We start from the raw sequence: 21,288 nt of genomic DNA on the forward strand, positions 1-21,288 counted from the left end.
CACACACACACACACACACACACCCTTCCAACATTTCCCAATATTTTTGTATTTTCCCCACTCCCTCCCTTCCCTGTTATAAGTATTAATACTATATTAATTCATAACACAAACCTGCCAGGTAAATCCAAAAGGAAAAGAAAATGAAAAATTGTACGATACATCCCATTGAAAGATAGCCACAACTGAATTATCTGTGCCTCTCTTTAAATAGCAAAAATTTTGGTCTGCCCGTAAAGAACTAAATATTCACTTGTTTTTATTTAGATCTTCCAGAACTGGCTCTCCAGGAACTGCCCGTATTGGCCAAAGTAGCTACTTTTTATAAGCTCCTGCTGCCTCTAAGACATTCTCCCACATTCCCATTGGCTTAAGTATTCTTGTACTTTCCTCAAATTTGTAGCTGCCCAAGTTTAATTACCCCAGAACAATCCAGTCATCGACAGCTAACTGAAAGAGTGTGGAGTTTTTCTTCCCCCATAAATCTATTCATTGAGATTCCACCAAGCCTGGAATGTCCAGGGAAAGATTCAATAATCAGGGGAGAAATGAGTTGCAGAAACTCAAAGAGAACAGAATAGCCAAGGCAGGAGATTACAAAGCCAAGCGATGAGGACTCACTGAATTAAACATTCTTAAGCAGACTTACATACATAATGAATTGGTCAATTCTGTCCAATGTTTCTGAAAGAGATTACCCTTCCAACAAGCCAAACGAGTGTTCAAGTATGGTAGCTCGGATGGATTCCCGAACAAAATAAGTGTTAATCACTTTATCTCTCCCGATCTTTTTTTGTGAAGAAGAGCAACTTTTCATTTCCATAAAGCCTTGAACTCGTTGGCTGGTAGGGGATGGGGGTGGAGCTGCGGTTGAGGGAGGGCTGGTTCGAGGATGCAGACAATGAAGTCCCTGAAAAGGGGGATTTCCTGACAATAAAACCCTCCTGATCAGGGCAAGAGAGGGGACTTCGTTGTCTGCAGCGCTCCCCCTTTCCTTTGGGAATTCCAAGCTTGGTACAGAGGGGAGGGTCATGGTGACAACTGCTCTGGGAAAGATCAGCCAGGTAGGCTTTGCGATTTATTGCTTGCGAAACGCTGGACCACCACAAAACATGTTCTTGGAATTTGTTCTTTTAAACACATTGCTACGGGTTCCTTAAGACATCCTGTCTGTTGTTTAACGAATGTGTAAAGTAATCAGCCTATAAAATCTTTAAGCAAAGAGACACCGACTATTAGCATAAAACCTTCCAACTAGTTATGACTGGAGATTTTTCTGTACACCAGACACAGTGCTGGGTTCTGAGGACAGAGTATCCAATAAGACAGACATGGTCACCGCTCTCAGGAGCTCACAGTTTAGAAGGCCGACACTATTTCTTAAGCTTCTATGCGCGCCATACCATACAGAGCAGCCACTGCAAAATATTTGAGGGATGAATGAAGAGAAGACTTCTGAGCTTGGGGTTCATGTGGCTCAAGACTAAAAAATAATAATAACTAGCAGATAGACTGGGAATGACCAAATATATGAAATAATCAACTTGCATGTGCCCCCCAAGTTAGAAGAAATGGGATGAGAAACAGAAATAACCCTGACATCCAGATCCTATATGTTATTTCATGCAATCACATAGAACCAGTCATCGGTGGTCGTTTTTTTGTTTTTTTGTTTTGTTTTGTTTTTTTGCGGTACGCGGGCCTCTCACTGTTGTGGCCTCTCCCGTTGCGGAGCACAGGCTCCGGACGCGCAGGCTCAGCGGCCATGGCTCACGGGCCCAGCCGCTCCGCGGCATGTGGGATCCTCCCGGACCGGGGTACAAACCATGTCCCCTGCATCGGCAGGCGGACTCTCAACCACTGCGCCACCAGGGAAGTCCCCATCGGTGGTGTTTTAACAATTCACTTCAAATAGCTTTGTGACTGACTTACTTCAAGTATCTAGAGACACAGGTGAACCCTAATTGAGCCAAGTCCCAAGTTCATGAACAATTATTCCAATTATCCCCTCTAGTGAACACAGATCTTCTCTTCTCAATCTGCTATATCACACAGCTTTGCAAATTCAGAAGTTATTTCTATTAACCCAGAGAGATCCCCAAACAAAAGAGAGAGAAGGAAAAACAAAGAAAACAGTTGCCAGATGTCAAGACAAGTGTTGATTCTTTTACCTGTTCCAGGGACTTCCTTCCCTGGTGACCCCCCAAAATGGACACTGGCCTTCTTAGCTATTCCGAGGCACACACAGTGAGGGAGCCTCCTTTTAGCTCCATCAGGCCCTAGAGAAATAACTGCCCTATATTTAGATAAATGCCCTTTGTAACGAAGGCGTAATTCATCCCAGTTAGCACTTTCTAAATGACAAAACCAGCAAGTTTTCCAGAATATTCCTCTAGCTCAGTGGTTCCCAACCAGGGGCGATTTTGCCCCCCAGAGGATATTCGGCAATGTCTAGAGATGGTTTTGGTTGTTTTACTGGAGGTGCTACGGGCACCTTGTGGGTAGAGGCCAGGGCTGCTGCTAAACATCCAAAAATGCACAAAAAGCCCCAAAACAAAGACTTATCTGACCCCAAACATCAATAGTGCTGAGGTTGAGAAACCCTGACCTAGTTATATATTAAGCAAAGAACAGAGGGTCCACATACAAATGTTTAAGGTGTAAAGTCCTCCAAATAGTTCTGTTCATATGTCGGGATATTCTGGGGCAAGATTCTTTTCCCACTGTCTTATGTTCCACAATCTATCCGTATCTTAAGAAATTTACCTGATCTTTGGCTAAAAATAATATCCTAGAATAATAACGATGATAACATGTAATATTAATGAAGTGCTTAGTATATAGAGAGTTACAGTCAATATTTACAACCCTACGTTATAGATGCTACCATTATTCTCTACAAAGTAAGCTTATTTATTGCACACAATGACCCCACATAGCAGCTGGGTTTATAAGCCTCTAAAATGTTAGTGCTACGGGGCAGGATCTTCTCTGTTTCGTTCACCGATGTCTATCCACCACCCAGCAGAGCAGAATCCCCATTTTAGAGATGCGGACACTGAAAGGCTCAGGAGCAAGCTGGAGATCACAGAGCCCATACGTGGTGGAAAGTGGCTCAAACCTGGCCTCTGCCCGCACACCCTGCCAGCCTGCCAACTGCTCGATATTTGGAGTCATTAAAATCCATTAGACCTCTTGGGCCAACCTTAGATAAACAACCTAAGGAGGAATGAGTCAGGCTGCTTTCCAAAGTTACCAAAATAAAGTTTTCCACTTTTCAGGAAGCTGATTAAACAAAACAGTGGCCCCAAGACAATGGTAAAGTACATCTGCATTGCCATGAGTCACTTTAAAGCAATCTAAGAGGGTGGCTGGTTTTATGAGAGGTTAACTGCTTCTCTTAATTTGGGCAGGGCTCACGTGGCACCAGGAAGGCTTCCCTGAGCCAAGACAGCAGGGCTTTCTCAAAGATCAAACGCCCTGGGTGTAAGCAGAAACGCTTTCCAACCCCCAGGGAGCCAATTCGTGGATCCTAGGATGCATGTGTGGACCAGTCTCCACTTGACAACTGGTCCAACGGACCCCCAATGCTGGGGTAATCTTAGCAGTCTTCAGGTAAAATTAAAACTACATCTACTCAATTAAGACAGATGCTAATGATGGCAGGATGTGAACATTTAGGAATTCGTATTTTTTGAATGATAAGAGAGCTCAAACACTGATTTGAAGGCTCAGGGACAATCCCAATTTCCCTGTTTTCATCATTTCAATAGATTCCCTAACTCTGGGGGAAATATCCTAAAGGAGATGAACTCTGGCAAGCGCTATAAATTGAGAGTTATACTCGTCCTTATAAAAAGACCAAAAGGGGAAGGGATATGTTTGTTTTTTAAAGACCAAAAGGGGAAGGGATACGTTTGTTTTTTATTTTTACAATATTGACACAACCAGTAGACTTTAATTTCCTAAGTGGAAATTTCTCTTGTAGAAAGATACTCAAAGTATTCTTGACACTATGCAAACATGCTCATTGTACTTAGAAGTATTTTAAGTATTTATTCATAAGCTGCTTTTCTCCACAAAAGAATTGGGTGACTTTTTAAAAGTACAATTGATTCTAAAGAGAGAGGTAATATTTCTAAGAATCAAGGCAAAAAAAATTAAGAAAATAATAAAGCCAAGATGCCTAGCACTCAGGAATGCACATCCTACTCTTCTGGATAGTTACTAAATAAGTTTCATGCTGGACTCCAAGCTTCTTGACAGCCAATGCAAAGAAATGAGAATAACAAGATTAATAATACCCATTAGATAAAACTAAGTGATGTTTCTTCCAGCTCTTCCTGATACAGTAACCTAAAAAGATCCTCTGGTAAGTCATCCTTAAAAAAAGACACTATGAATATGTAATGGACTATAATTAAACAGAACCCCCAAAAAAGGATGTTCATGAAACTATTATTCATAATTCCGCTCAATGCGAAGTCCTAGGAGTGTGTAATCAATACCTGAGAGAGACCCAGTGAAGGCAACTGTGGAGCGGGGTGTACAACAGTGTGTCGTCCTAAGCATTCAGCTCTCAGGCTGGCAGAAGCCTCACATTAAGTTAGGTTATCTGGATGAATGGATGCACTGCATCTTCTTCAGGCCATTCTCCATAAATATATTATTTCTTAAAACAGTTTTTAATAGGGACTGAGCACCAGATTTAAGGGACTTCCCTGGTGGCGCAGCGGTTAAGAATCTGCCTGCCAGTGCAGGGGACACGGGTTCGATCCCCGGTCCAAGAGGCTCCCACAGGCCGCATAGCAACTAAGCCCGTGCACCACAACTACTGAGCCTGAGCTCTAGAGATCGGGAGCCACAACTACTGAGCCTGCGCACCATAACTACTGAAGCCTGCGTGACCAGAGCCCATGCTCCCCAACAAGAGAAGCCACCGGAATGAGAAGCCTGTGCACCACAATGAAGAGTAGCCCCTGCTCGACGCAACTAGAGAAAAGCCCGTGTGCAGCAACGAAGACCCAACACAGCCAAAAATAAATAAATAAATAATTTTTTTTAAAGAAAGGACCATCATTTCTGATAAGAAACTAAAGGACAAGAATTCTCTGTCAACCATCAAGTATGATGGCCAAACATCATCAGAAAAAAATTTCCCAGAAAGTTAAATTCTCATATATGGGTTATGCAACGCCGGGAAATGTTAGTAGTCAAGCAATGAGGTGTTGTCTATAGTCCAAAAGTTATCTGTTAACTTAGGGTTGAACTGGCCTCTTTAAAAAAAAAAAATACCCTTTTCTTTTTCCTCTCCACATCTGGACACTGTTTTTTGTCTCTCTTTCTAGATAAGAATCTTCTCAATCACTCTCAATTATTGTTACTCTTCTTGTCTTCTTTTGTCACTCTTCTTACTTTTCGTATTAGTCTATCAGAATTCCTTTAACCTGACTTGGTTTTCCTTCACTTGGTTTCTGCCCCGAACTTCCACAAGTTTCACCCTAATAAACACACAGGCTCAAGAATCATAGGGAAGTGGGATGGATGCCATCTTGCACCTGCTCGAGTGCCAGTGTTTTCAAAGTGTCTAACCATGAAGAGATGTTCAGATGATCAAAATGGTATATATCACAACTACAGTGTTTCCTAGGAATCTAGGATTAAGACAAGCCATAAAAAAAGGGAATGTGTAGTATAAAATTTAGCCCACTGGCAGTTAAAAACCTGTTAAGCCAAAGCCAGAATTGGAAACAGTATTGGAAACATTATTAATGCAGACAGAGCAAGGCTATTATGCCACCAAGAAAGTTATTTACTGTGAACAACTGGGCTTTGAGGGCCAGCAAAAAGAGCTATTTTAAATTAATATTTTCAAAACAACTGATATGTCTAAGCAATGCACGAAAATATTAAGACAGGCAATCCTACTTTGTGGTGCTGATCTATAACCACTGAAATGACCCTGAGCAGAACTCTAATGTTTAATAAAGTTCAACAATCTTTTTCTAAGGAATTTTGTTTTTGCTTATTGTGGTTAACTTTGATACTAGATATGGAGGGTCTTCAATGTCAAGTTGAGGACAAAGCAATTTATCTTGTAGGCCAATACTCCCATATCTATTATGCATACTGGATTAATTTAATTGATATATAAATTTTTTTAATTTTGATAGTTTTGCATTCATTGTATGGGTAATTTTTACATGTTGCCAGCAATACAAGGTTCCCTTATGCAATAGTGATATGTTAAAAAGTGAGTCAATGTAAAAAAATTTTTAATAAATAATACCGGTGGTATGTAGATACGGCCAAAAGGAGGTGGCAAGTCTGAGAAAGCATTGGTATAAACAAAGACGAGCCATCGGAAGTGCTTTTAGAAGGAGAATGATGCTTAGACTAATATCCTTTTGAGGATCACACCGAAGTGGAGTGCAGATTTGATTGCAGGTGGGAGAAATTTAGAAAATACAGAGAGTCAGTGAGGAGCTTGTGGCTATGGCAGAGGCCTTGGCTAGGACACTGGCAGTGGAAAGAAAGAAGACAGACGCAAAAGAGGTCATGAGAAGAAAAATGAAGCCGGCGTGAAGAGTTATTGCCTTAAGGGAATGAAAGGGGCCAAGAAATCACAATTAATTTTTTGTATCTGAAAATGATGAGGGCATTGAGTGAAGTGGTGAAAACTTGAAGGGGAGCTCTGGGGCAGACGGATGCAGGTTGCCATATGGCTTATGTTTGAGTTAAACTGATGGCAGGCAGGGAAGTGGTGATATCCTATAGAGAGTTGCCATATAGGGGATGAGAAATGTAGCTCAAGCCAGAGATGAAGATTTGAGGCCTTGGGGAAGACTGCAAAAAAAGCCCCAGTTCTTCCACCTCCCTGTAACCACGCCCCTTTGTCATGTGATTTTGCAGCAGCTCCTTTCAAGAAATGGAATCTACCTCCTCTCCCCTTGAATCTGGCTTTGGGCAGTAGAATGTGGTAGAAGGAACAGAATTTCTGAGCCTGAGCTCAAGGGCTCTCTGCACTTCTCAGAATGCTACTACCATGCAGGCACTTGTGTACATCTTGGCACGCTGGAGGGGAGAGACTACACGTATGTGCAGGAGAAGCAAGGGGCCCCAGTGGACAGTCAGCCAACCTCCAGAAACAAAGCCTCATAGCCAACCTGCCACTGCCCACAAACACATTAGAGAATCCAGTCAAGATGAGAATAACTGCCCCACCGGGCCCAGACTAAATGACTGACTTGCAGAATCACAAGCAAAACGTGTTTTTTGTTTTAAGCCACGAGGTTTACTTTGTTACACAGCAACAGATAGCCGATACAAACAACATCAGAGAGGGAACAGCTAAAGGCAGAAAGCAAGATCCACATACAAAGTGAAAATAATACAGGGGCAAAAGAGCAAGAAGCCAAGCTTTGGGAGGACCTTCCCACTGCCTGGGAAGAGGAGGGAAAGCCGCAGACAAGACAACAGAGCAGGAGTACCCAAATATGTCAATACAATATTTGGGAACCAGAGACATGGGAGATCACAGGAGACAGAAGGATAGTCATCAGAAAAGCATAGCCCCAGGGCTTAGAGCAGGATCTAGCTTAAGTAGGCACTCCACATTCTTGCATGAATGAATGAAGTTTGATCAGACAAGGCAGAGCTCACAGGAGAAGAGGAAAAAGGTAGTGTCAGTAGTGCAAGGAGGAACAGAAGCAGACTGCAGGGTGTTGAGGTGGGCCTGAGTGGGAAAGACATGGAACCCTAGGGAGAGATTTCTTGTTTGCGCCATGGTTCAGAGAGATGTTAAAAAGGGGGTCCACAGAGTCAGAAAAAAGAGTCGATGTGGATGGTCCTTTCTCTAGGACTCACAGCTACCAGCATAGCCAGGACCAACAGCAACAGCATCACCTGGGAATGGGTTAGCGATGCCAACCCTCCGGCCCACCCAGACCCACTGATCTGCGTTTTATCCTGACCCCCAGCTGACCTGCATGCATATCCCAGTTTGAGAAGCACTGCTCTGTGAGGTCCAGAGACAAGGAAGAAAGAATGTTTAATTACATCTTGAGAAAGTCATTCTGTTTTGAACTCCTTTCAAGCCCCCAGATAAAATCAAAGCCAGAGTCTCAGTCTGGTGCTAACACATCTTCCACACCTCCCTAACACTTGCAAATCCCCCTTTTCAACAAACAGAGAGCAGAGCCTGAGGCCAGCAAGGTCTCCAGTGAGCTCTCCAGAATACTGTTTACTCCCCTGGTATTTATCTTTAGGATTTTCTTCTATGTCTGGGAAGTGATAGGGTTTTCCATTTGTGATGGTCTTCATTTCACATTAATTTATGTAAGGGAAAGAAGTGACTTAAACAAAACCATGACATGTACTATAATGTGGATAGAATGAGGAGACAGCCAAAGCTGTGACAAGTGAGGTGGCCCTCAACAAACTGAAGATTGGAAAATCTGTAGTGGAGGTCAGAGGACATCTGGGCACATTTGAAAGTAGAAAAAGGACTAAGACGGGAAAGATGGGAGCTGTCCACAGAACCAATATTCAACAATCAGAAAGGGAACGACGCTGTTGGGGGAATTTCTCCCAGAGAGTAGAAACTGCTCTCCTCTGGGTCTGGATAAAAGAGAGAAGTGGTTCCTACACGAGTGAGGATGACACATGAGCAAGTCCTAGCAGATAATATCAATGTTCCTCATGAAGTGAAAGATGAGAGTTCCCTCCTAAGAGTGAGGGGAGAGCTGGTCTGACTGTGACTTAAAAAGAGTGGAGAGGACTTGGACTCTCCGTTTGGAGAATGTCCAAGAGAATAAACAGATAAACAGAAGGACCCAAGTACACTCAGAGAGCTTTCATTTTTAGTAAGGAAAACGGACACAGTGTTCAGTTACCCTAAAGTTGAGAAATGAGGCTGACCAAAGACTGACACAGCCTACACAGCAAAAGGAGAGGGGGCTGAGGAAGCTGCCGTGTCTTTGCAGTCGAGGTTGCATGGTCAAGGGTAAAAGAAAGGGGCCAGAGGGTTAAGTGAGGAGAAAGGGTGTAAAGAACTGCCGGTTTCTGGGGAAGAAGATTTGGTGAATGTGTGGATACGATGAGTCACAGGTAAGCTGGGTTTGATCAAAAAGGAAACCCATCAGTTGAAAAACAATCTAGTTTTAAAAAACGCAACTGAAGATTGACTCGTGCGCAAAACTCAATTACCCAAGAGTCAGGACTTGAGAAGTGGCAGTGTAAAAATTCAAGAGGTATTTTGAAAAGAAGAGAAATTTGGGCCTAAAATATAGGTAATCAATTAATATTAGGACATTGGATTTGCAGTTCCTACAGAGACACAGATCCATCATCGGGTATTTTAAGCACGCCCAAAATAAAACCCCAAAGCTGAAGAAAGGATTGAAAAGATAGCACAGTGTATCTCTTTCACCAAAAGAGGACCCTCCAAGGAGCAAATAAAACCTAAAATATTGAATGAAGTTTAGCAAAATACAATATTACAGGTTGTACACAAAATCTCCAACTTTGAGATACCCAAAAGAGTTCCTTGGACCTCACCCATTACTCACTCATAGGCACTCACCCCTGCTTCTGCAGTAACTGAGTGTTCCCTAGGCACGTGGGCAGACACAACCTGGCAGTCACAGGTGTGGCCATGGGTCTCAGTTCTGGCCAGTGAGAAATAAGCAAGTGTCCTGTGGCAGCCTCTGGAGACCTCCCTTGACCACATTTCCTTCCTGCTGGTTGGACCACGATGATGACTGGCACTCTACCTTGGACCATAAGGACAAGGGTCACATGAAAGTTAGAGACAGCTTGGGTCTTAGATGTCTATGAAGCCCGCATAACAGCCCAGAACTACTTACCTCTGGTCTTCATTAGGGACAAGAGAAAATCTATCTCATTTAAGCCACTGCTTCTCAAGTGGTTTGGGGGGTGTTACTGTTTGTTTGGGTTTTGTTTTGTTTTGTTTTGTTTTTATTTGGCCGCACTGCACAGCTTGTGGGATTTCAGTTCCCCAACCAGGGAAGGAACCCGGGCCCTCGGCAGTGAGAGCACAGAGCCCTAACCACTGGACCACCGGGGAATTCCCTCAAGTTTTTTTTCTGTTACTTGCAGATGAACCCTAACTAACAGGCTTTTCTTTGCCTGCACTGAAGTTTCCCCTTCCTTGACCATTTCTGGAACACTTTCACCAAACCAACCATTGGCTTCTGCCTAGAACATCTCCCTATGTACACATATGCACACACACACACACACACACACACACACACACACACACACTAATTTCATGAACACTCACATATGCACACCTGCTCTCCTACCAAACTAGAGGTCCCTTGAAGGCAGACCACATCTAATCTCAGCCCCTCACAAGAAGTGCATTCCTAATAAATGCCTGGTAAATAACAATGATGACATTTGCATTAAATAAGCACAGGCTATTTCTGGTTTCCACAAAGAATAAGAAACATGGACAACTCAAATCCTAAAAAATCGTCAAAATTGTCAAGCTTCACTTCATTTAGCAGTTTAAATAGACTTTTTTTTTTTTTTTACTACCTCACGCCCACTTCCCTTTGCTGTGACATCAGTGTTTTGCTCTCCCTCTGAGGATCCATTGCTCCCGACTCTTGGCCTATGTGGTTTCCATGGGGCTGCCAGTATGCGCCCCTGATCCTGAGATGGGTATGTGATGTTGGGCCTGGGCACGTGACCCAAGTCTGTCCAATGAGACTCAGTGCCGAGGAGGTACAGAAACAAGCAGGGAAGAGAATCTCCCCTTCTTGGGGAAGCTGAGCTGTGACTTGGAGCTGCTGTTGAACATCTTCCCACCACCCAAGTAAAACCTGACTGAGAAAGAAGCCAAACAGATGAAAACAGAACTAATATAAAGGAGTCTTGACAGCATCCCTTTGTAACACCTGGATCCAGCTATGCCTGAAGCAAAACTTACAACCCTTTTTCTGTTTAACTCAGTTTGAGGATTTTTCCCCACTTGGAGTCCAAAGAATTTTTACTTATACAACAGTTTAACCACTTCTCCATTACACATTGTTGTTAGAATTTTTTGAGTAAGCCAAATAATGAGTTGAGTTTCTCCCTGGAGACAGGCATAAAGGAGTGGCAAAACAGATCTACTAGTACGCTTTACGAGTACTCAATAGTTCTAAATTTAACTCATCCTCTTTTCGAGAAAAACCAACTTCCAACCAAACATACATATTTCATAAAAGTGTTCTAGCCAGGTCAGCATTTGAGACTTCTCCTTCCTATACCTAGAAGATTTTTAAAAGAAAGTGGAAAAAATTTGTTATTCTGCAGCACACCAAAATCCCCTGCTCATTACAAATTAGCTGTAGAAATTGCTGGAAAAAATCTCACAATATAGTACAGTTACACTACATCAATTTAAAATATTTTGAAAACTCACTTCCATTACGATATTTAATATAATTCTTCTATATAAACAATTTATAGTCAATGTAGAAAAGGCCACATTAAACTCACAAGATATGGAATAGAAGGGCCCACCTTAAAATCTATCTCCTCCAAAAGAACGAATCTATATCATTCAGATATGTATTTAGAGTGAAATCCAAACACTTCTTGATATTGGCCAATTTCTTTAACTTATGCATTACCAAGACATGACAAGTATTCTTTTATAAACAAAGTAAAATTAAATTAAGATTAAAGATAGAATGTTAGTCATACAAGAAGGGCCATTTTCCAATGGCTAATGTGTTTTATACAAGAGTGGAACATATCTAAAAGAACATGGCCTCCCAAAGGAAGGGATTAGGATACAAACCTAGGAAACAAAGAAAATAAAATGACCTACCACAAAGAGAGAAGATAAAACCTGTCAGAAGCTCATGCAGACCTTGAATAAGAGCCTCTACTCCTTTTATTTTAATAGGGCTTTTTTTAAAAGAGTGCTGAATCCACCTTTAAAATACACTGAATTTATAAGCATACTTAGCAGAAATCCTGTCCTTCCTTATTAACCACACTCAAAACAGATTCCCCAAGATACCTATGACATCATGAACGTGTCACAAAATCCAGTCTGAAGTTGCATCTCTTACACAAAGAAAAACACATGAAATGTTTTAATTCATAAATGGCTGACGTGGTTGTAAAGTATGGTATTGCAAATTCTGCATTATTCCCACTTGATGATAGCCATTTAAGACTGTTTCCTTCCAAATAACTGTTAAGATAGAAAAGATATATCATCTCACACACACACGCACACACACACACACACACACACACACACACACACACACACACTCCTTTTTTATACCATCCTTGTCATGGTACAGTAAGATTTCCAAATTTTCTGAGTTTCACATGTTACGTCCTAAAATACTGCCTCCCTAACTGGGAAGTTGGATTACCAAACACCGCACCAGCCAACCCTCAAGACCAAGGATGCGTCCTTGCCACCCCGTCTCCTTACTCTTAGAGAAGTCACTTCTGTTTCCAGCGCTGTATCACTTACAGGAAGCCCCCGACTTTGGTTCTCCAACCCTGAGCTCTCTGAGTTCCAAGGCACGGGTAGGTTCCAGGGCACCTACTTGACATCTCTGTGGGAATGTTCCACCCAAATATCCCATATCAGCGTTATCTTTCCTTCAACCCCAGCTTCTCCTCTGGCCTCTCTGCTTCTGTTAGAAGTCCTAACTTTCATTCAGGTCCCCAGTTCAAACACCCTGAGTCGTCTCCGCCTCCTCTTTCTCCTTCCTAAGCTACAGAGATGCTCTGTTCGGTGCCCTCCTCTCCTTCACATCCATATTCACATCTCCTTAGCTCAAATCCTTCTCGCACCTTTATCTCGACTGGTTAGTGGCGTCCTCCCTGGTCCCCGCCGTCCGCCACCTCCTGTCGGGCCCCACGCTAACCTAGTCAAAAAGTCAGATTCACCTTCACAAAATTCAACCCCTACCACACGCTAGCCCACTCAAAATTGTGCGAACGTGCTCAGCAGCAGACACGGGTGTCCTTCCAACAGCCTCCTTCCTTGCTAACAGAGCGTAACATCAATTATGCTCATGTGACAAGTGTCCAGCCCCAGGGGATGACATGGGACTGGTCTAGGCTCATCACAGCAATCCCCTTCTTCTTTGCCAATGACTGTCCTAGGGTGGACATGTGATCCATTTCTGAACAGTAAGACGAAAGAGTCTAGTTGAACTGTTTCCAAGAGAGCTATTCTTTCTTTTTTTTTTTTTTTTTTTTCTTTTGCGGTACGCGGGCCTCTCACTGCTGTGGCCTCTCCCGCTGCGGAGCACAGGCTCCGGACGCGCAGGCGCAGCGGCCATGGCTCACGGGCCCAGCCGCTCCGCGGCACGTGGGACCTTCCCGGACCGGGGCACGAACCCGCGTCCCCTGCATCGGCAGGCGGACTCTCAACCACTGCGCCACCAGGGAAGCCCCACTATTCTTTCTTAGTAAGCGATGTGTAGAAAGAGAAAGTGCTCCTTTACTACCACCCACACCACTACCCTGCTTCTCATTTCGCATGCTATCGTGTGAGGATGTGACACCTAGAGCTACAGCAGTCAACCTGTGACCATGAGGAGAATGTTGAAATTCCAAGGATGGCGGAATAAAGAGACAAGTAAAGGGGGTCCTTGAAGACATGATTGAACCATCCAAAACAGCCTGAAATGGCCTACCTAAAGACTTACTAGTAAACAAATGTCCTTAGGGTTTATGCACTGTTTGTTCATTCTGTCACCTGCAGCCCCAAGCATTCTAGCTGATAAACTTACAAAGAACAAACTACTTCCCTTACCACCGAAGGCCCTCTGTGCCATGCCACTCACAGCATGACATCATCACCTGAGAGCCCCACCCCAGACCTATGCTTCAGAAACTCTAGAGGTAAAGTCCAATGGTCTGTGTTACAAAAAGCACTCTGGGTATTACTCGTGTATGCTAAAGTTTGAGGAGCACAGCTCTATAATATGATCACAAATTACTCTCTTCCATTTCATCGACTATCCTACATACCGCAAGGAACACTGGGTCTGTATTTCTCCGATGACAGTGACCTCATTTCACTAGGTCTGAGCATCATTTGATGCTCGCTTAATTTCATCTCTTTCTAATCAAAGTTTTCAAACTCAAAGCCTCCTGGGACCTGAGGGGTATACAGAAGGCTAAGTATGAGGAGGAGGGAGTGGAGAGGACCACGGTGAACTGTGGAGTACATAGCCATCTGAATCAGGGCAACTGGCAGATGATGCCACGCAAGGGTACAGGTCCAGTATTTTTGATGAAAGAAAAACTGGAAATACAGATTTATATGCAAAGATTTTTAGAAACAGACAACTAATTTATTTTTTTAAATACTGGTGCAAAGTAAACAAAAGAAGTCCTCAAGTGGATTCAGTGTCCCCTTGACAGTTTGTGACCCGGAGTAGATAGTTCTTGAAATAACCACACATACTTTGAACGCTGTGGCCACGTACAACCATTGACTTCACCTGAAATGACTAAAATTAACATTCTTTGGCTAACTGTATATTAGGCTTCACTGAGCACAGGGGTCTCATCAATATTCCACTGGTTGACGTGGCAAAATGGGGAGTTTCTGGACCTCAAGTTTGTGTCAGCAGGACTGCTTTATCCATTAGTCACCATAGACTGGACACCTAGAACTATAAGCTTCTCAGGAGCCTACAGAAATGTCTAAAATGTAGAAAAAAGTAATTGGCCACACAGCACAGAAGCAAGTGTGCGTGCACGCACACACACACGCTACAAAATTAAAACTAATAGATGCTCAATTAAATGCCTACAAAATACAAACATAAGCCACCTAATCAACATCAACTCAGATATGGTATCATGTCATATTGTATTAAATGCAGGATGTGGAGGGGAGCCCAAATCAATAGGGCTTAGGAATTGCCAAGGGCCTCAAAAGGCCCTGAGTGCCAACCAGGAACCAACCATTCTGTCCTAGGTCTTGTCTTCTTTATAGCAATCACAACTTCGTACCCAGTTTTACTGCCCCTGGACATTGCTCACTTCAGGATCCTCAGCCTAAAACAAAGTTTCCAACCATAGCTGCGTGTTGGAATCACCCGGGGAGCTTTTAAACACACTACTGCTTGGATCCCATCCCCAGAGATTCTTACTGAATTAGTCTGGGGTAAGGCTGAGCTTGAGTATCTTCTACAAGCCTCCTCCTACCCAACCATGGCTGAAGCCAGGGCTGAGACCCCACTGTTCTAGAAGCATTTCCAGAAACATTCTCCGAGATAGTCATCTTTCCAGTTAGGCCATCTTGATTTTCTTTCTACTGCCTTGGCTTGGAACAAAGGAAGATCACGGTACCATCAGTGGACTGATTATCTAGAACAGGGGTTGGCAACCTTTTTCTATAAATAATAAATGTTTTAGGCTTTGCAAGCCATGCAGTCTCTGTCACAATGACTCAACTCCGCCACTGTGGCACGAAAGCAGCCCCAGACAAGATGTAAACAAATGAGTGGGGCTGTGTTCCAATAAAAGTTTATTTATGGACACAAAAGTCAATTTCATGTAGTTTTCACAGTCACGAAATATTATTCTTCTTTCGAATTCTTTCAACAGTTTAAAACACAAAAACCAACCTTAGCTTGCAGACCGTGACCTGTGGGCTGCAGTTTGCCAACTCCTGACCTAGAATGACTATTCCATTGGCTTGAGACCATAAAACTAACAAATGATAGAATCCAAATTACTAGATTAGAGCTACACTGAAAGTGGTTAAATTATACCTCCTCCACTCACTCAACTGAGTTATCCACATAGTCGAACACTGTAGTAGAACTGCCCACATAGTTGAACGTAAACTAGAAATGATTTATTTAAAAATGATTTTTGAATCCTCATCTGCATATGAGTGTGTTAAGACAAAAGTTGCAAAGGAGCAGTACACAGGCATGCTTTGAGGGTCCCACATAATGATTGCAAGTATTTGTTAATTTGTAGCCAATACTTAAAATTCAGAATATTTCCCATAAAAACCCAGATTATCATTTTCTTGAAAAAAAAGAATTGCAGAATGTGGAGATACTGGGTCAAATGTTGGCATGGCAACAATCTACTAATGCTGAGCAAGGCTCCCCCTTTAAATGGGGCACGTTCTCCACTTGACCACAACCTCTAGCTTCATGAAGGTTACCTGGCTGTCCCTACAGACAGAGTTTATGACCCTTGCTCTAAGGTCCCTAGAAAAACCTTTTATTTCTTTCACAAAGTGGTTTCCACATCTTGGTTAAGCACCTGACATGGAAATCTCTCAATCTGCTCTCAAAATTCAACACCCCCATACTCCGGACCCTAGAAAAAAAAATCATGAGTTCTCATGCCAGTGCAAGATATCAACTTAAGGAGAGTTTCATTCAAAGCCCCCTTCCCTCTCAATATGTTCTCAACTTGAACCATGGTCTCCAATAAGGTAGACCAATGACAAACCACCCTTCAGTTCCTCTTATTCTTCAAGCTAGCCAAGGTAGAGCCCCATGAGGTGGAGGGAAAGTGCTCACATCAGAACATCTTAATTAAGCAGAGTGATCAATATCACATATAATAATTAGAAAGCAATGTTTGGGACAGATGGAGTTACAACAGCATAGGACTATTCTACACAGGGTAAGAAGTCAAGAGCCATATTTTGAAAGGGGCTGGGGGAAGCCCTAAGAATATGCAGAAAAGCTAGTAACTAGAGTTTACTCCAAACTCATTATTAACCCAATGCGTGATTTTACCTGGCTTACACCCACATTAAATGTAACAGTGTATTTGGGGCGGGGGGGGGGGCAGACTTTTGACCTCTACATGCCGATTGATATGTTGCATATTATCTTCTTACTGGTGAAGACAAATTGAACCCAGGGAAAGAAAAGTTCCATATATATAGACAATGGGTCACTAATTCACTCAAATAACATAAGGCTTTTTTTTTAAAAAAAGATAATAGGTGTTAGTTTAATTTGTTAGCTGCGTCAGAAAAAGAAATGTTCAAACAGTAGATTTCCCACTTGAAATTAAAATGGAAATTAGCCCTGAGGAAATAGAGATGACTTTAAGTTTATACATCAGTGGCTGGTTCATGAATTATTAACTGATTTTAATGATCCTGGCTATATTTTATTTGAAGTTATTCTCCTACTTGCAATGACTTTTGAACCCTCAAAACTCTTTCATCCATTCTCCATAGACAGAGTACACACTTTCATGAGCGCTGACATTTAAAAAGGATCCATATACTCACAGAATGTGAAGATAATACACATGCATATAAGTTATACAAAGGACTCGGGTCATTTGTTAAAGAGAGAAATGAATGAAACCCTATTATTCACGGTTTGTAAATAAATATAACGATAAGCGCTAACTTTTCCCTTGTTAAGCCTGGAGCAGAGGGTTCTGTATTTCTTCTAAAGTTTCCCAGATGGTCGTTAAAACAAGAAAGGGCAGAAACAGACTTTCTTTGAAAGCCATCACTTCCCATCCGGAAAGATAACGCACATGATCAAAAGTTAAGTCTTAAAAGATTAATGATTACAGGTGTTTTCAAATAAGATACATGCATGTCTTTGTACGCTGGTTTTTACATTTTCAATATAAATCTATTGAATAACGTCACTTCAGACACACAAGTTAGCTATGAAATGAAATGCTATAAACCTTTAACTAGCACTTGCTGTTTCATACCCATGAAGTTAATACTTCTTCTTCTACTGCATTCTCCCCATAAGGAAAAATTACGGGGAGTAAGGTTGGGTTTTTCACTTATGAAATTAAGAGTAGGAAAATACAGTGTCGTGGCTCAATTTAAAGATTATTGTATTTTTATCTGCAAGGAATGAAATGCAAACATCCCTTAAAATAAGTACAGTCTGATTTCTACCAATATTAAGCACTAACTTTCATAAGTTGGGTACACAGAGCACTTAAGACGACAGATTGCTGAATAACTAAGAAACCGAGTTATTTCAGGAGAATCGCTGCATTAGGAAAATATGACAGCAATCCAACTTGCATCCTCACTCCTGAAATTGAACAAGCATCTCAATAAATATTGTCTGTTTTTAAGCTTTCTAGACGCTCCCAGAAGTAAATGTTCTGAGTTTAAATTGACTCGAAATAGCCTTTCTCAAAAAATAAAAAGAGACACACACAAAACACCCACAATTTCCTCTGGTCCCTTGAAGTACCCTTGGGATCCTAGTGAACAGAGAGATTTGCCACGCATTGCAGTGACTGGATTAGTACAAAAGGTTTCTATTTTGGTGTCATTCGAGTGTTGCTGATCTTAAATCAGAGAAAGAAGTAGTTACATTAGGCAAGGTAATGGCTTCCAAAAATAAGAGCATGCCCAGCTATACAAGGCTTGAATACACAAGGCTAAGTTGTAAGGAGATAAATAATACCCCACTGGAACAATTAGGTGGATTCTCACAAACACTACATACTTAATTAGGCTGCCTAAGTCCCTAACTGAGCATACGTGGGAGACTTTTTAAAGCATTTAATAACTTGAGTAAATCCAAAATCAGAGGCCCGAAACTAAACCTTAACTCTGGCTACAGGGATAGGCCTTTTCTTGCTTCTCTTTCAATGCTTAATGTATCACTCTAGGAATTTTGAGAGCATGAACGCCCACCATCACCAACGGGTTAAAACACACTGAATGATGTCCCTTCCTTCTATACTTGTTGGGAGGCCCCTCCGTGCCAGGCGCAGAGCTGGGTGATGATGCCACAGGGGAGAGGGGTGAGGAAGAGAGACCCTAATGGTGTTTCACAAACTTCAGCACTGGAGTTGAGAACGGAGTATAAACAAACAGAAAGGAACACGAGCCTCCATCAGCCACGGGGCACAGCAAACTGTTCCTCACTCTTAGATACAAATCCTCCTTTTCCTGCTATGTATTCATTAGTTTTGTATAGCACCTTTCTTTCTGCAGGCTCCTTATTTCCTCCTCTGTTATCCAAGCAATCATAAACAAACTGCGATTTGAAAGAAAAAGGAGGGGAGGAGGGAGGAGCAGGGGGGAAGGAGAAAGAAAAACCACATTCAAAAGGCACAGGCCATCCAGGGCACAGCTCTTTCTCGGAATATCGCCCTCGGGGTGACGTTTCCTCTAAAGCTTGGCCTTGGGGGCTGCAGGAAAGGATAGAGAACGGGAGTCCGCGCTGCGCTGGCCCAAGGGCCGCGGTTCTCGCACCGACTCGCCGCTCCGAGCTGCGGCCAGCTGCCCTTCTGAGACCCACCTTTGGCCACCTGAAACGCTGGGTCCTCGAAGTTGGAACAGGGGGAGGTGAAGGCGGTGGGGTGACCCAGGGCGTGGTGTGGAGGTCTCCAACCCTGATCTCCCCGAAACGCCAAACTTACCCCTCCCCCCAAAACGAAAGATAAGAAGCCACTTGTGCTAACCAGGGAGGGGCGGGCACCTCCATTGCATGGTCCAGAGCGCCCTAGCGAGAGGGCAGCAAAGGCCACCTGCGGGGGCCCCACCACTTCGCGGCTCCCCTCTTCCCCCATCCAGGGCACGCTCAAAAGTTAGTTCCTTTCCTTCGCTAAGCGGCCCTGGGTCCAGCTCTCGGGGGCGTGGGGGAGGTGAGATGGGCTGGAAGCGGGGCGGCGAAGTCATCAGACCACGAGATGGGGGACTCCTGCGTTGCCCCCTTCCCCCCCCAAACTCAGGGGGACTGCGATCGTGTTTACTAATAACAACAACAAAGAATCACACGCGAGTCCCCCTTGCAGTTCTTGGGCTGCTATTCCCTTCTTTGGGGCAGCCAAAGAGCATCGGCCGGGTGGTGGTGGGGGGAGAGAGATAGTGGGAGGAGAGGCGGAGGGGAGAGGGGAGCGTCGGCTGATGGACAAAAAGGGGGGGTGGGAAGGGGGCAGAAAGAGTAGAGCGGGAGAGTTGGACAGAAACGAAGGCGCAAAGGGAAAGGAGCGGAGAGGGGAGAGAAAAGTGCAGCAGGCGGAGATCTGGAGAGCGGGGCGCGCCCGGGATGGGGAGGTGGCCCCCGACCCGCCGCCCCCCGGCCCTGGCCCGGCCCGGTCACCTTGCTGTAGCCGTAGTACCCCAGGCACTGCGCGAAGTCCAGGCCGGCGGGGTCCCCGGCCGCCGCGGGGTAGAATCTCACATCCATGCCGGAGCCGGGCCCGGGGCCGGGGGCCGGGACTGGGGCTCGTCGGGACCGGTGCCCGCCTCCTCGAAGCCGCTAGATCCACCGTCGGGGGCGCCCGGCCGGGGTTGTCCGGGGGGCGGCGCGCGGGACTTGGGCCGGAGGGGCGCCGCGACCGGGAGCCAGAGGAGCCCGGGAGCCGCGGCCGCCGCACACAAAGGCGCGGCCACGCGAGCCGCGGGAGAGCGGGAGGCGGCCCGGGGGACGCGCCCCGCCGGGGCACCGAGGCAGCGCTGCGCACCGGCCGGGCGCCCGGGGCGCGGGGCGCGGCGCGGGGGCCCGGGGCGGCGCGGCGAGTTCAGGTGCGCGGGGCGAGGCTGGGACGACGACGGCGGCGGCGGCGGCGGCGGCTGGCCCCGCTCCTCCTCCTCCTCCCCGGGCGGACTGAGGGGAGGAGCCGCGGAGACAAGGGGCCCGGCCCCTCCCCTCCTTCTCCCCCTCCTGCCTCCCTCCGCCGCCGGTCCCCTCCCCGCGCCGCCGCCGCTCCGCCCCTCCCACCGCGGGCAGCTGGCGCGCCGCCCGCCCCGCCGGTGCGCTCTCGGCCCGGACCGCCTCCGGGCGCGCGGACCCCGCCCCGCCGGCCCCTGCCCCGCGCGGCCCCTCGCGGCTCACCCCGCGCCTCGCGCAGCCCTCGACCGCCCCGTCGCCCGCGCCGCGGCCTCCCCCTCTCCGGGGCCCCTCTTCTTCCCACCGCGCCCCCCTTCCCTCTCCGGTCCTCTTTGTCCCCGCTGCCTCGGAGCGCTCCTCGCTCCCCTCCTTCCCTCGGCCGCTTCGGCCAGTCCCGTGCCCGATGTGGACCCCCGCCCCCTTTCGGACCCCCGCTGCCCTGGGCCCCCGGCTCCTGCCAGCAGCATCCACGCGCCGTCCGCTCCCTTCCCACCACTCCTCTTTCCCTCGGTTTCCACTCCTCGTCCCCATGCCTTCCTCGTGGGTCCCCCGGTCCCTCTACCCCACTCCGCCTTCCCCCACGAGTGTCCCCTTCTTGGAGGCACCTAACCCAGCAGGTAATCGGCACGATTGCCTCCGAAGAGCCGGGAGCTGGGAGCCCCGTGTACACCTGTGGTGTTTTCCA

At 45.3% G+C, this 21,288-nt stretch overlaps 1 protein-coding gene across 1 annotated transcript in view; it reads right to left on the reverse strand.

Moving 5' to 3' along the window:
• Window positions 1–20,180, reverse strand: part of TOX3 (TOX high mobility group box family member 3) — a 106,235-nt gene extending 86,055 nt beyond the window's left edge. The window contains exon 1 of the mRNA XM_024125036.1: window positions 20,094–20,180. Coding sequence (XP_023980804.1) covers window positions 20,094–20,180 — 87 coding nt within the window. The remainder of the gene's footprint in view (window positions 1–20,093) is intronic.
• Window positions 20,181–21,288: the final 1,108 nt, after the last annotated feature.

This window comes from Physeter macrocephalus, chromosome 17 (genome assembly GCF_002837175.3).
Source record: "Physeter macrocephalus isolate SW-GA chromosome 17, ASM283717v5, whole genome shotgun sequence".
NCBI lineage: Eukaryota > Metazoa > Chordata > Mammalia > Artiodactyla > Physeteridae > Physeter > Physeter macrocephalus.